Source organism: Clupea harengus, chromosome 21 (assembly GCF_900700415.2).
Source record: "Clupea harengus chromosome 21, Ch_v2.0.2, whole genome shotgun sequence".
NCBI lineage: Eukaryota > Metazoa > Chordata > Actinopteri > Clupeiformes > Clupeidae > Clupea > Clupea harengus.
In genome coordinates, this window is record NC_045172.1 from 7,365,280 (window position 1) to 7,381,632 (window position 16,353).

The 16,353-nt window shown below is 46.2% G+C and overlaps 2 protein-coding genes across 2 annotated transcripts in view; one reads left to right on the top strand and one right to left on the bottom strand.

Annotated features, from left to right (window-relative positions):
• The first annotated feature begins 1,073 nt into the window (after positions 1-1,073).
• On the top strand, positions 1,074-13,155 carry LOC105907598 (chondroitin sulfate synthase 2-like). The gene is made up of 5 exons (XM_012835961.3): positions 1,074-1,831; positions 5,119-5,686; positions 9,481-9,663; positions 9,952-10,983; positions 11,702-13,155. The coding sequence occupies exons 1-5, from the start codon at positions 1,530-1,532 to the stop codon at positions 11,939-11,941; spliced, it is 2,325 nt and encodes a 774-aa protein (XP_012691415.2). The 5' UTR covers positions 1,074-1,529; the 3' UTR covers positions 11,942-13,155.
• Positions 13,156-14,245: 1,090 nt separating this feature from the next.
• Positions 14,246-16,353, bottom strand: part of LOC105907586 (acid-sensing ion channel 4-A-like) — a 58,779-nt gene continuing 56,671 nt past the window's right edge. The window contains exon 10 of the mRNA XM_012835950.3: positions 14,246-16,341. Within this exon, the coding sequence (XP_012691404.2) occupies positions 16,204-16,341 (138 nt within the window). The 3' untranslated portion in view covers positions 14,246-16,203. The remainder of the gene's footprint in view (positions 16,342-16,353) is intronic.

Consider the following 16,353-nt stretch of genomic DNA (forward strand, 5'->3'; position numbering starts at 1 on the left):
TACTCACTCCTCTCCCTTTCTCTCTTCTGTCTCCTCCACCTCTTTTTATTGCCACAAATGACAGAAACAGACCTTTTCTGTTTTGCACTCATGGTCTTTGGTCCATCTTGTCGTACACTACAGATCTATGGCTGGTCCACTCATAAATTAGGGTAGGCTGAGGACAGTTGGTACACTTTTTGCTTTTTGCATTACCACTCAAAAACTACTAACTGAAAACTGATATTATAAATATCAATATAATGATATTTATTTTGCTTGTCTGCTAAAAAGAGAAGATCAATGATATCTACAAGTAGCTCATATTTTCCACAATTAGCTCATAAACACAAGGAGTAGTTTTGATCCAGCTGACACAATGAGACACTCACCGTAATGTTGGAAAGCTGCCTAAACAATTAGCTCCAAAGTAATCATGCAACAAAAGCATTTATTTTCAATTCTAAAGTTTTATCATGGGTATTGTTAACCACTGTCACAACGGATAACTGGTCTTTAACACATAAACACACAGAAAAACCCCTTAGATATTTATAAAAATGCCTGATATTTTTATATCCTTCATGTTAGAATATGTCAATTACTGTCAGACAGCTAAAATATTACAAATAAACAAATACGTTTTATTTTGTCTTCACAAATATGATCTGCATATGACTAGTTGTAGTATGATTGATATTAAATCTTAAAGGCCTAACAGTAGGTGTTTCAACTGTCTTTCTATTCCAACTGTACCCGGTCTACCCTGAAGGGATAGCATCCTCTCTCCCCTGAACAGATCATCACCTGGTTTGCCTTGTGCATTGCATTACAGAGGGCTGTTGAAGAAACGTTTGTATAGAAACATTCTGGCAACCTAAGGAACCAGGGTGTGCCATTCACTGATAAATCACATGTTGAGTTAAGCCTAAATCAAATGCCTTGATTTACACACTTGGCGTGCTGACATTAAACGTCGTTTTTAAGTTGTTTTCTTCCTCTTTTTACCCACGAAAAGCATGCAAACAAACAGGGGAAAGCTCCCATAGACTAAAATTACAGTTGCGGCCGCAGCTGCTGCCAGCTTGAGCGACAGATCGCCCCCTAGGTGCGTTAACTGCAGCTAGGGATAATAGGCTTTATCACTGAAGGGGCTGGCAAAGGCGCTTTCTCAGAAATTAAAGCATTAAATACATGCTTCGCCATGGACAGGGGGTCAAGATGTGCAGATGGTACCATAACGTCTGGTCTGAAGGAGCGGAATGTAAGTGGGTGTCAAATTGGCGAGTGTCTTGACTTGCTTGCTTGACGTCTGTTGGATGCGGGGCGGGGCTTGGAGCGGTGACACGTCAGAGACTAGTGGGGACAGAAAGCGGTCTGTGTACTGGCCTCCGCCGCTCGGTAAGGCTAGATGGAAGAATTTGGGGAGGGGGCAGCAGTGTCCGTAGGTTACCCCTGAAAGCATCCCCAGTCCATCACAGTCGTTTGCCAGAGCGCGTGTACGCGAAAAGCCCGGGATATTATACCGTTTGGAGCTCTGTACGGCCAACATGAGATTCTCGATGCTGATCTCTCTCATCAGGCCGATAGGGCCAGTTATTGTCGGTATCTCGTTGGGATTCACCCTGAGTTTGCTCAGCGTTACTTGGGTGGACGAGTCCTGCGATTCGGACGGGATTGCTGCCTCGGAAGACATTTTGCTGGGCCAGCCGGGAAGTCTGAAGGGAGCCCGAAAACCTAGCTCGATCTCCACCAGCACCACTGAAAATGGGGACGCCGAGGAGGACTTCGAGCCGAGAATAGTGCCTTACACGAAGCCAGCCCAGCCAAGCCAGTCCAAGAAAGTTTTCAGGTATGACGGTCCGAGATACACAGAGGCGAATTATCCTGGTGTGATGGATATTTACTTGGGAAAGAGGAATGGGGGGCGGTCATATTACCTATTGCCACATCTGGCCACATCATGACATCTCTGTCACTGAAATAATTCAAAGCTTGGCCTTCACATAAACTGTGCAGAGGTGGTCCTATAATGTTAATGTAACTGGATCTTTATTGCGAATCGGTTGCGACAGATGTTTGCTACAGTAGCTACCCCACAACAAATCAGTGCAAGAGCAACGTTTAAAAGCCGAGAATTTCTCCTAGATTAAAACTAAATACAACCGCTATTTGTTTCATTTTTCCTATTTACGAATAACGGTCTGCCTAACATAAGACGTGTCCTCAGTTTAGAATTCGTGTCTGCTGGTCTACCTGTCGTCATTTGGGGATGATTAAGGTGCAGTCAGGTGTTGCCCGCACGGATGTGTTTCAGTTTGAATAAACATACCTCACCAATCTGATGAATGGGCCTACCTGAAATAGCCTAATCGCGCGCGCGTGTGTGTGTGTGTGTGTGTGTGTTGTGAGAGCATTTGAGACCGTAGCAGTGTAGTCTACCTCATCGGTCATGTAAACGCTCTGTGCCTATTCTCCATCTCTTGATCCAAGCACCGTGTCTTCGCCTGTTTACTCGTCTCTGACCCAGGGCTGTGTCCGCTTTCCAGGCTTGTTCAGGCGAACCTACTGAACCCACCATGACCGGATGATCACCTCAGTTCTCCGTTGATCCCTGGTTGCTGCTGAGCGTTCACCCGTACAAGCAGCCTAAGCAGGTCAAAAGAGCACATTGCCCTAGCTGTCAATCACAGATAAGAAGAGTAATCTCAGCCTCCATGTGTTCAAAATATTTAATGCACTGCAACCTCTGAGAAAACCCTCTCCACCCCACCCGTGTCCGTAGTGTGACCTGGACCTCTGAAGACAATTCTATTCATAGCATGGTGTCAACCATAATAACAAAACTCAGTACTGTTCTGCAGAGGCAGTAATGCATTATATTTACTCCGTTATGTAGGCTACTTGTAGGAGTAGGTTTAATGCAGAATAGCCTACCTCTCACTCTTCCTCGGGTACATTTACGATTAAAATGTAGTCCGTTATATTAGACTACTGACGTCTCGCTACTTTTATAATATATACATTGTTATAATATATATATGTTCCCCCACGCGCATCGCTTCTAGCTTAGAACGTCGACAGATGTGGCTACAAAGACATAAACGTAGACGTAGAGGTTCGTACGTCAAAGGTGTAGCTATATTTAAACAGGGCAATTAGCTGTGCAAATCTATGGAGGTCGATTACAAAACAGTCTGAATGGAAATCAGCAGAAAAAAGGGCTGCATGGAGGTGTGCAAATCGTAGCACTTTCCAGACGTATGGGAATGACCCTTTACAAGTAAAGCTTCGTTGTCTTAGTTGTTGGCATTAGAATACGTTTTTTAAAGTTGACGTTACTCATTGAACCACTTTCCAAACCATGATATTGTGGTACATCAAGTGAAAGTATTCGCTTATTGGTCATTGCTCGCTTGTGTCACTTTTGGAGAGGCTTGCCTATACATCAATGATAGGCCTACAAGATTGTGATTTAGTACTTGAATGTGCATATGTCTATGTTACGTTGTGTTTACAAGACAAGCATTTAAATATAATACGTATACCTAATAGGTGTAATGAATATCCTCCTATGAAGTTACTCACTAGGCCTCAAATACTTCAGTGGTCATTTCATGAGATATATTTTCACTCTTGCTCATTTTGATGGGTAGGCCTACTTTTGTTTCTTGAGTCATTATTATTATTATAAAGTAGTGATACTTTTACTTGAGTACAGATTTTGCTGACGCTACCTACCTCTGCTGTTTTGTGATTTTTATTTGTAATACAATGCAATGTATTGATCATTACGGTTGTAAAAATGTTGGCATACATTTTGAACAAACAAACAAACTAAATATTACAGTATTTTGGTATTGTCCAATGGAGAACAGTGTCATTAATCAGAAACAATGAAATAATAGTACATTTGATTTAGCAAGCTATTGAGTTTCTTTTATAAACTACTAGGTCAAATAAGAGAAAAAGAAAGGCACCCCTACAAAAATAACAGACGGCCTCCCCTGGAAGTGTGGTTGGCTGACCGTGATGTTTAACTGCTGCTGCACGTGCTTTAATGTATACACGAGATCCATTCATCCCTGACGTTTCACACAGACAGGCATGTGTGTGCTCACCAGTGCTAAACTGTTGAGACGTTACCAAAGAAATCCACGAGTGGGAAGTTTTACATCCACAGAGAAGGAGACTCAGTCAGCGATGGTGGTCAGTCAGAGCATAAGGTTTTATTCTTACATCTGTGCACAGATGGAGGGAGCAGCGTCACAAAGTTTGTTCCCGTGGTTACTCTGCATATCTTCCTCGATACTGGAACAGGAATGTGTCTGTTATGATCAACCCATTAATATAAGACATGTATAACAAACCCCCCTAAAAGTTAAAAAAAAATCAATAACTGACATAAATCATAAAACTCCAAAATCAATATTTAACAAAAATCTACTCTGTGTGTTTCCCCGTTAACAAAACCATGTGGAACTCTTGGCTCTATAACAGGAAAGTAAGGGGGAAATTGGAGAGTTGCAGTTCCCTCCTTCTAAACTCGCTCAACTCACCTGTGCTATGTTATGACATACTTCCAAATGATGGCTTAACTTCATGTGTGAGGCCTCTCGCATAATTCGCGAGCCCATACCTTCTCCTCAGAGGCCCTGTCTATGGTTGGCACTGTGGTGGAACTTGCAAAAGTTGTGAGAACATTAAAGTAAAGATAAATACAGTGGGGTAACCTGGGCCCAATTTAGCTTGGGATCGATCTTTTTTGGGGTCTTAATATGTCTTTGCAAATGGCTAAAAGATCATCCTGCAGCAAAAACTATTTTATTTTTGCGCTGTAAAAAGGTTTTTACTTACTGTGAATCCACAGAGGGATCATCCTTGTAGAAAGTTCAGAGCCATTTCCCAACAGAAAACAGGATCAGGAAGTATGATGATGTCAGGCCACTGTCATGAATAATATGATATCTTATTGACTCTCCTCAAAATACTTTGATGTCTGATACACTATCCTCGTAAGTCTATTGTGTGAATAGTATAATGTCTTGTGCATTGTCCTTATGACTGGTATGATAATTAAACTTTATGACTTATTGTTCAGTCTCCTCGTGAATAGTATGGTGTTTTTGTCTCCTTTAGGGCCAAGTATGCCAGCACAGAGCTGGGCATTCGGGAGCGTCTCTTCGTTGGAGTCCTCACCTCCAAGACTACGCTGAGCTCCCTGGGAGTGGCTGTCAACCGCACCCTGAATCACCACCTGGACGGCCGCCTGGCTTTCTTCACCGGGGCCCGCAACCGCAAGGTGCCACACGGCATGCTGGTGATCTCCCACGGCGACGAGCGCCCGGTCGTCGGCATGTTCCAGACAGTCAACTTCTTGCTGGAGCACCACGTCGACGACTACGACTGGTTCTTCTTAGTCCAGGACGACGTCTACACCCAGCCGGACCGGCTCAAGGCTCTGGTGGATCACCTCAGCATGAGGCGCGAGCTCTACATGGGGCACCCGGAGGAGTTCATCGGCGGGGAGGGACAGGGGAGGTTCTGCAGCGGGAAGGCGGGATACCTGCTCTCGCGGGCTCTCCTCCTCAAGATCAAGCCCTTCCTGGACCACTGCCGCAATGACATCGTCAGCGTCAGGCCGGACGAGTGGCTCGGCCGCTGCATCATCGACTACACCAGCACCAACTGCATGGACGAGCTGGAGGTGAGGGAGCGAGACCCATGCGTTCATTGTGTCATTTCTTTAGTTGTGCACTAATTACACTAATTAGCTGGTCTCTGAGGTATACTTTACTTACTTACAGTACTTACTGACTTGCTGTATGTGTTTGTTGATTTCACTATATATCACCATATCGGTGCCAATTACCCACATCCGGCTTTCCTATTAGCCTTTTACAGGACGGGCCTCAGGCAGATGGGTCCAGCCTTTTGAGCTAGGTTCTGTTGAAGTTGTTCTCTTGATAAGCCATAGGAGTTTTGAAAAAGTACTTTAAGGCAATGTTCCCCGTAAACACTATTTTACAATATTGAAACTCTAATATATAAATAAATACATCTATATCGAATATTGATCTCAGATAGGGCTACAGAAAGTGATTGATAAAACAGAAAATGGGACTGGCAGACTGACACAGTGACTAATCCATCCAGCAGGTCAGTAAGTGCCTTCTGCCTCAGGGGTGGATGGTTGGCTTGTTTCTCATGGGGCGCTACATTAGCAGGACAACCGCTGCCTGTGTTTATGTCATCTCCACTGTGCCGTTGTACAGCCTGGCCTGGCCTGATCCGTAGGAAATCTGGCAGTGAGATTGTGGAGGCCGATTAAACGCTCCCTCTTCGCCTGTAGCATGTTTCTGTACCCAGAGCCAGGCAGCTGATTAGCATGATGCAGCCATGGCTTTGTTTGACTCCGCCTGGGGTCTGTGATCTCTCTCTTTCTTTCCCTCTTCGTGCCTCTCTCTCTCTCTGTCCTTCTTTGCCTCCCTCTGTATCTCTCTCTTCCTCCTTCTTTCCTCTGTTTTCCCCTTTCTCTTTCACCTCCCCCTCCTTTTCCTCTCTCTTTTTCTCCCTCTTTCTCCTCTCATTTTCTCTATTTATCTCTCTTTCTCTACCCCCTGTCTCTCTCTCTCTCTCTCTCTCTCTGTCTTTCCCTTTCTTCTATCTCTATCCTTCCCTCTCTCACTCCCTCTCCCTCTCTCTCCTTCACCAGACTGAGACTCTCTCTCCTGACGGAGTCTCTGAATGACTTTGCTGTTAGACTGTTACACTACTGTATCTCTGCAAACCCTAACCCCTGATGAAGCAACACCCTCTGCCCCTCACTGTGAATCCCACAATCCTTTGCAGCTGTCGGCCATAACACACAGGCACAGACTCTCTCTCTTTATTTCTCTCTCTTTCTCTCTCTCTCTCAGCCACTTACCCTTTCAAGCATAGATAATCCAGTTAGGTTTTATTAACATCATGGGACACAAATTAGCCTTGCACTCAAAAATATGTGCCCTTTGCGAGACTCCAGTATTGAGACAGTAACTTAGTACTTAATATCCACTAACAAAGAGGCCAGAGTTTTGGAAGTCCCTGCATGACATAAGTGAATGGCGCAGAAAGGGCCTGGTGTGGACGGTTTTCCCCTGGCGTGGCCTTGTTTGTGCAGGTCTCAACTGGGCTCATTTTCCCTCCCTGAGCTCGGAGCTCCCAGCAGGAAGCCACAGCTCCCATGAGGTTGGGCTGTGGGCTGAGACAGGGGTCTGTTTCAGGAGGGGATGTGCATGCGCTCGGCACGGCGCTGGTCAGGACGATCAACAGTCAATCTGCCCCAGCTAATCCCCATTTTAGACATAAACACACTGAGCTGGGGCGGTGCGTGGGCTCACACACGCACACGCGCGCACACACACACTCGTACTTGCACTCACACACACACACACACACACACGCAAACACTTGAACCTGCACACACACACACACGCACACGCACACACACACACACACACACACACACACACACACAGACACACACACATGCACACTCAAACTTGCACACACACGCACTCACACTCTCAAACTTGCACACACACACACACACACATGCACACACACAGACCCCTCTATCTCACACAAAACCAACTCTGTACAGGACAAACTCACTGGCTATCACTACCCCCTGAACCCTGGCTGTGTATCAGAGGGAGGTGGTGTGTTGATGGGGGTTTTACACTGATCTGGCTGGCAGCTACTTTAGAGGATAAAACTAGCAGCTCCACACTGGCATGGCAACAAAGTCCTTACGCTCTAAATAGCCTGATCTGTCTGAAGCCATCATTCTGCTTGACTAGCTATCTGCTAGATGAGCTTTACAAACACACACACACACACACACACACACACACACAAATGACACACACACACTCACACACACACGTACACAAATACACACACATGAACTAAAACACTGCATTTATTCACCAGTTCTGCTTGACTAGCTATTCCAACCAGGGTGCACATCACTCATGTACACACATAGGTGTGATGATGTAGACAAACACTCAAACACACAACCTGGAGGCCCCTCACTACACACTCACTCTCACCTTGACCCTCATGTTCAAACACACACAGACAGACACAGACACAGACACAGACACAGACACAGACACACACACTCAAAGTAAAGCCACAATTCTGTTTGTGTCTTGGCCTTGTGTTCATAAAACAATAATCTTACCGTCTGTTGGCTGTGTCAGTGCACCTGCATCACATTCAGATGTCATGTAGTGCACACACACACACCCACACACACACACACACACACACACACACACACATACACGCACACACACACACACACACACACACACACACACACACACACACACACACACACACACACACACACACACACACACACACACACACACACACACACACACACACTCACACACACACTGAGTGTTTGGCTTTCTGACCTCTGGTTCTGATCAGTGTTGTAGTGATGTAAACACACTAGACCACTGGAGAGGATTCTGACTCATAGGGGCCATGGTGGAGGCCATGTTGGAGGCCAGAGGCCAGCGTTCGTGCCCCTCCAATGGGGAACATCTGAGGCCCAGAGGGGAGAAGTTCATGCTCCTCCACACAGAGATGCTTGGGCACAGGAGGGGTGTGTTTAAGGGCATCAGAGTTGTGTGCATGTTCAAGGCTATATTCTATTCCATTTTTTGGTGCATTCAAGAGCGCAGGTTGAAGTAAGTTCAAGTTTAGTTGAAGCTCAGGGAGAGAATGTTGAGGGTGCATTTTTGACCTCAAACAGCCAGACAAAAATACTCAAAGTGTGTTCACACTCTTGAAAAAGCTTCAGTTCTGGAGGGCGGTAATCAAAAAGGGCATGTTCAAGCTGATATGGGGACCATCAGGTCAACGCCCCTGTTTGTGGTGCTTGACTGGAACAATGGAAAGTGCTACGTGAGCAGGGAACAAGTGCCTCAGGGAATGCACTACTCTTTTGCCAGGCTTACCCATTGAGTGGACAACTTCCTGACCCCCGCCACTCCCCCGTCTCCACTCCACCCACAGAGCCAGCTCTGCCCCCCTGCTGGGAGTTCCTAAGCTAATCAGGGCTAATTACGCCCAGACGATAAACAGCAGAAGTGATACCTGCAGGAGCCCACTGAAGCCCGGTGGGACAGGGGCAGATTTCCTGACCGCGCTAAAGCCCTGCGGATGAAAACAACCCCCCGCGGCAAAGTGGCTTTAATGAATCAAAACATCCAGTCCTCTTCTATCGCGGCTGTGAATTATGTTTTGTCACTATCTTTGGTTTGGAGCTGCAAAAATTCACTGTATTTACTGTTTTTCAAGAAACTTAACTTACAGTTTATTTATTTCAGTGTTTGTTATAAAAGTATTCTTGTCCATTATTTATTGTTGTTTACTGTTGTTTATTGTTTTTTGTTTATCATTGTTATTTAAACAGCGATTGGTTCCTCTTTGCAGGGTGTGCAGTACAACCATTTTGTGTTGGAGCCAGGCTTTGATCTGAGTCAAGAGGAGAGCGGAGCTTTCCGGAATGCCCTGTCCGTCCACCCTGTGTCCAAGCCTGATCAGATGTATCGTCTGCATAAGCACTTCACTGAGATCGAACTACAGAGGACCTATGAGGAGATTGAGAAACTACAGGTGAGATACGTTTTTGTTTTAGCACAGTTCAAAACTCAAAACAACTCTACAGTCACTGTCATGAACATTTTTGACGAGGCAGGTATACAAACACACATAATCCAGGTTACAGGCTATAATATTAATGTCAGCATGTTGAGGCAGCTATGTATACACATACACATACACACACATAATCCAAAACCAAGAAGTTAGAGGGACCCAAAATGTATGTATAGACACACACACACACACACACACACACAGACATGCAAGTCTGATCACGACTCTTCCTTCCCGTTTACCCAGGCGGAGATAAAGAACGTGAGTGAGGTGGCCGTGGATGGAAACCGCAGTGCACTGTGGCCCGTCGGTGTGTCACCTCCCTTCGAGCCTAAGTCGCGCTTCGAGGTCATGCGCTGGGACTACTTTACTGAGGACCAGCTCTACACCTGCGCTGATGGCTCGCCCAAGTGTCCACTAGAGGGCGCCGACCGGCTGGACGTGGACGACGTCATCCAGACGGCCGTGGCCGAGCTGAACCGCAAGTACTCTCCGACGCTGCGCCTGTCCAAACAGCGGCTCGTCAACGGCTACCGCCGCTTCGACCCGACGCGCGGCATGGAGTACACTCTGGACCTGCAGCTGGAGGCGCGCACTGAGGCTGGGCACAGCGGCCCGCTCTCCTGCCGCGTGCACCTGGTGCGGCCGCTCAGCCAGGTGGAGATCATCCCCATGCCCTACGTGACGGAGGCCACGCGGGTTCACGTGCTGATGCCGCTGGTCAGTGACGAGAGCTCCGTGGCGCTGCACTTCCTCGACCTGTACGCCTCCAACCTGTTTGAGACGGCCGATAACGCCGTGCTCACCTTCCTGTTCATCTACGACCCGCTCGAAGCCCAGCGCGTCAGCCAGAGCGACGTCTTCGGCGAGGTCAAGGCCAAGGTGGCCGCCTACGAACGCAAGTACCCGTCTGTCAAGGTCCCCTGGATCAGCGTGAAGACGGAGAGCCCGGCCCTGCTGCGCGTGCTGGACATCGTCTCGCGGAAACACCCCGTGGACACACTCTTCTTCTTGGCCACGCCGGACACAGTGGTCACCACCGAGTTCCTCAACCGCTGCCGGATGAACGCCATCAGCGGCTGGCAGGCCTTCTTCCCCATGCACTTCCAGGACTACGACCCCAAGGTGGCGTACCATGACCAGCCACCCCCAGCCTCTCCGGACCTGGTGCGCGAGGCCGGGCAGTTTGACCGGTACGCGTTCGATGAGGCCTGCTTTTACAACGCAGACTACATGGCTGCCAGGACACACATGGCTGGAGACACTCAAGAGAACAGGGTAGGAACCTAGACTTCCAAATTCCTACCCGTAAATATAGTCCCCTTCAGTTCCTTATCTGTGTGTATAGCTGTCGCTTGTGTTTGGTGTTAAGGGTTCATGCAGATACATTTGATAGAAAGCTGTGTCAAGTCTTAGGTGATTGGTATCAATCAGTTATCTGACACAAAATATCTTTATATTTAATCTATTCATATTTTGTGTGTGTGACATTTTTGGTGTGTATAATATAATAATGCCTCAATAATCGCTGTTTTAGTCAGATTATAAGATTGAAGTTTGAATTTAGCTATACATTTTCTTAATGTACTTCATTCAATCAATTCAATTCAATTCAATTTTATTTATATAGCGCCATAACAATACAATTGTCTCTAGGCGCTTTACAGAGCCCAGAGCCTGAAACCCCCTTAGTGTAAGCACAATGGCAACACGGGCAAGAAAAAACTCCCTGTTAGTCAGGAAGGAACCTTAAGCAGAACCACGGCACATAAGGGGGAACCCATCTGCTTGAGGTCGGCCGGGTGGAGATAGGAAGGGGGGAAGGGGGGAGGGTTGTGTGGCAGAAGGGGAAGGGAAACAACAGGTGTTGTACATAGCCTGCATTTGGTAGATGTACATAATATATATACAGACATCCAGTGGTAAACACATGATACAGACAAGACCAGTCAATCACTTGTGACTTTGCTAATAATTTTTATTTGGTTCATTTTAGGACAACGACGATCTTCTGGAGACACTGGACGTGTATGATGTGTTTGTCCGCTACTCCGGCTTGCATGTATTCCGCGCTGTGGAACCGGCTTTGCACCAGCGCTACCGGAACCGCACCTGTAACCCGCGCCTGAGCGAGGAGTCGTTCCACCGCTGCGTCCAGAGCACGCTGGAGGGTGTGGGCTCACGGTCGCAGCTGGCCATGCTTCTATTTGAGCAGGAGCCAGGAAACAGCACCTGAGACTTGCGATTTCTCCACCTGCACAGAACCACACAGTTCTGAACATGCCCCGCTGACTCTACACTACACAAGCGGTGGGACACGTTCCAAAAAACTGCAGCATGAACGTGGCCACGCACTGTCACTACTCAATGCAACTGAAAACCCACGCTGAAGCACGTGTTGGAACGAGCACCTGTTTCAGCGGGACACCATAATTACACCTCTCCGCACAGAGCCAGATGTCACAGCTGGTACTCTCTCTCTCTTGAACATGGCCACATAACTTCACTGCAATTCCGTACATACCAGAACTAGTTACTCAAACTACTCTATGGCCACGTAATTTGTACTCTACTCGCAGCATTGGCCAAACGCTTAATCTCCACTATCCTGAGCTTTCTCCTCGACATAACACACGGCAAGGGCCCCGGATTACGGGCGTCCTCCCTTGACTCCTATTCACTTTCAGCTGAATAAGACTTCAGGAGAGTAGAGATGAAAGCCGCCCTGACAGGTTGCCAGGTTTGATGGGTTGCCAGGTTTGACGGGTTGCCAGGTTTGGGGCTCAGTGGCTCAGCTGACTGCTCAGCCTCAGCTGGTAAGCGCGCCTCGGCTAAAAGTGACGGTCAGCACTTTCTGCAGCTGGTGGAGAGAGAGGGAGAGTGAGCCAAGTGAAGGAGCTGCACAAACACACAGAACATTCTGGAAGCTGAGGTCCATGGAGGGTTGGTTTAGTAGGAGCGGAAGGGGTGAGAAGGGAGCTGGCACAGCGAATGGCAAATGTGATAGGGGTGGAAGTGGGGTTGGGGGACTCAAGAAGTGTTTAGTGGCAAAAGTGAACTGAAAAGTTATCGGGTTGGTGCGCACACCTTTGTTTTGGCATGTTTTTTGGCCTCACGGGGAAGTATTTCACCTGAATGCTATGGTTAACAGAGTAATGTGGCGGTTGCTGGTGGCAGCTACAGCCCTGGCCCATAGAGCAGCTAACCCTCAAACGAATCTGGGCTGAATCAGAGCTTAATTTGGGCCGGATCCGTTAGAGAATCTGCGCCTGTGAAAGCATTTGTTTCATATTACCCTCGATTGTCAGTGCCTTTCAGTCTGCGTGGGGCTTCTCCTCCAGGCTGCTGTAATTCTGTGTAAATTAGAAAGAAGAATACAAGTATTGTTGTTCGTGTGTGTCTGTCTGTGTGTGTGCCAGCTGTTCACAGATGTGTATGTGTCTGTGTGTGTGTGCGTGTGTGCATGTGTATGTGTGCCAGCTGTGTGTGTGTGTGTGTGTGTGTGTGTGTGGGTGTGTGTGTGTGTGTGTGTGTGTGTGTGTGTGTGTGCTTGAGCTTCAGTGTCATATATGTAAGTGTGTGTGGTTCTAAGGTGATTAGTGTTTCTATGAGATTGCACAACATGGAGGTCAAACTCACTACTTGACGAGTGTGCTAAGAATCATCCCTCGAGAACTTGGGTAGCGTAGAAAAACATCTGTGGGTCTAGTTTGTGTGGTGAATTGCTTCTCCCAGCTCAGCATGTGGTGGCCACCCACTTATCTTGGTGCTTTACAGGACATTTCCTTTTATGGCAGTTAAGTTTTATTAAATAATTACTATTATTAGATAACTGTGTGCAATAGCTCACAGTTGTTATCTACCATGGTCTAAGATTTACACACACTTTACACAAGATGTTGGCTCTCATCCAAGATATGTGCCATCTTGATTTTGGTCCTTTTAACTCAGTTGACAAGCAATGGAGGGTTATAGTTCCAGTGTAGCGTGACGAAGTCTGAATTACACATCAGGCACACTTTAATCACGCATTCATTTTTTAGTACGTAATGTACAATAGACCTCCTTATGTGGTTTGGCTTTAGGTGAATGGAAATCTGTGTACTTTTCACCAGACTTAACCAAAAACAGCTAAATGAATATGTGTGCTCATAAAATCTGTTTGACATAGATGTCTTCTTGGAGCTTCACCCTTGAACATACTTTAGAAGGTCGGGAAAACTTGTTTGGAGGCACTTTTGAAAACTCCTGGATGCAATTATCAGCAATTATCGCTAAGTTCCTGACTAAAGAGGCGATCTAATACAAGGTTTATGTTATTGTTTCAGACTGACACAACTAAAAAAAAATATGTTAAGTAATGCTGAATGAGATTTTAAGATGTGGATAGAATCCCCAAAGAATCAAGTGTTGTCGCTCCATAAATATTATGTATAGTGATGTGATATATTATATATATTATATATATATATGTTAAAGATTTCCTTGTAAAGATGACATTTTTCGTAAAGCCAGAGAACTTCTTATTATAAATAAACCATATTTATTACAAATTCCTTTATTCTTGTGTTTGTGTATATATATATATGTCGTCTATAGGGGGCAGTAGAAGGCTGAACAATTACTCATAAAAAGCAAAAACTTTTCAGCTGTGCAGTGGAACAACCCCCAGTGCCTTTTCCTTGACTTTTTACATATTTAAGCAAATTATTTCAAACTGTTATATTAATATTCTGTCTTTCTACACACACAATCACATCTCCTCACCATCTCATCTCAGCTCCATGGAGGCTGTGCTGTTGGTACGCTTGCGTCTTTGCTAAGCAGTTGGAAAATCTACCTAGTGCCTCTCATGTTTATTTTTTCCAGACAGAGGGTCTCCAGACAGAGGGTCTGATTCCCAAAACATAAGTGTGTCACATTTCCTATCACAGCGCCCTTGTTACAGTATAAGTACTGTGTGCTGTTCACGTCTTATACTAGGCAACATAGAGTTACACTATACTGATACACTCACATAAATCTATAAAAAGGGTCTGGGAGTAAAGTAAGGAGAATTAAATTGCTGTTACACACTGATAACTAGTGTGCTACATTGTACTCAATAACAGCGTTACACTGTAACAAGGGCTCTCAGCTCTACACTGTAACCAAACATACCCCGGGTGTGACTGTTACGACAGTAACACCAAACCTTTGGAAAGAGCATCACAACAGGCCTTCATAGTAGATGAGCTCTATAATGAGTAATGATGAGCAGGGACGTGCACAGGAGTTTTGAAGGGTCATTGCTCTGACCTGAAAAAAGGGCACACACCAAAGAAATGCAGGCTCAGGTGCCGGTCGCGTGCAGTACTGCAGAGTAAACAGAGTAGGGGGCATGCCCAAACTAGTTACTTTGCCCTCCCCCTACTGACTTCCACTCTCGTTGCCCATAGGCTTATCGATTGGAAGTGAATAAGGCTACTTTATGAAATGTTTCGGGTGGCGATTTTTTGTATCTAGGCCTACATGAAATTCTGCAGCTGTTTAAATTTACTATTAAATTACTATTAATTTACATTTTTATTTTTTTTCCCCTCGGAGGGGCACTTTGACTCGAGGAGGGCATACAGGCAGTTGCCCGGGCAACCTTAGCCACCCCCTGTGCACGTCCCTGATGATGAGGCCAAAAGGGGTGACTTTAACATAACAGGTAGATATTAAAAGAGAGAAATTAATAAATATGTTGGTTGACATTGACAAGGTGAAAGCATGGCTTCACATACATAGACTCTGACTGAACTGGACGCGTTTGCCTCCAAATGTAATTTGGTGCTGAAGCGTGGTGGAGCTGCCTGATTAAAGGTGCCTCTGCTTATGTCACAAACATGACTGCTCGTGAGCATAATATTTCCTCCAACTTCTTCGTCACAAACCCCCCCATATTTTATTGACCTAACATTTCTATTTTATTACGAAATAAACCTCTGCTAGGTGGCCTGAAATAGTTGATGGCTAGGTTGGATCAACTGAACATCATGTCATTTGAAAAGGTGATAACCGTGTTGTCATCTTAGTTGTTATTGTTGTTGTTGTTGTTGTTTAGTTTTGTGCAAGCCATGTGTCCATCCAGCAGAAAAGACAGTGTGAATTTGTTACACAGTGCCATCAAAATCAAAAGGACATAAAACAGGTAAGTACAGTGTAAATATAACACTACATAGAGTCCATGTGAAGAGGCTCCTCTGTGGTAGTTACTCTCTGCTGTCTGTCCTCCGAGGCTCCGAGGGGTCCGGTTCAGCCCACGTCAGCCGGCCTGGTTTGGCCAATCAGGTCCATTGCTAAGAGAGGCAGAGGTACTGGGGAGTTTGGCTTTGGCTGCAGATTTCACACATGACACCAGAGACTTTAACACCAGGTGTCTTTGAAGGTCCATGAAGAGAGTGAAGTCCAGAAGAGAAGAAGGAGAGAGAGGGTGGGGGGGTTGGGGTTCAGGCGGGGGGGTTCGCTGCGATCCTAGTAGGTGTAGTCCTGCTGAGTGTGCTGGTGTTGGTGCTGGTGCTGGTGTTGGAGGAGGTGGTGATGGTGGTGGTTGGGGAGAACTGAGGTCGGGTACACCCCCTGCTGGTGGGCTAGGGTAATTTCACCTGCTTCCTAGGGAGTAGA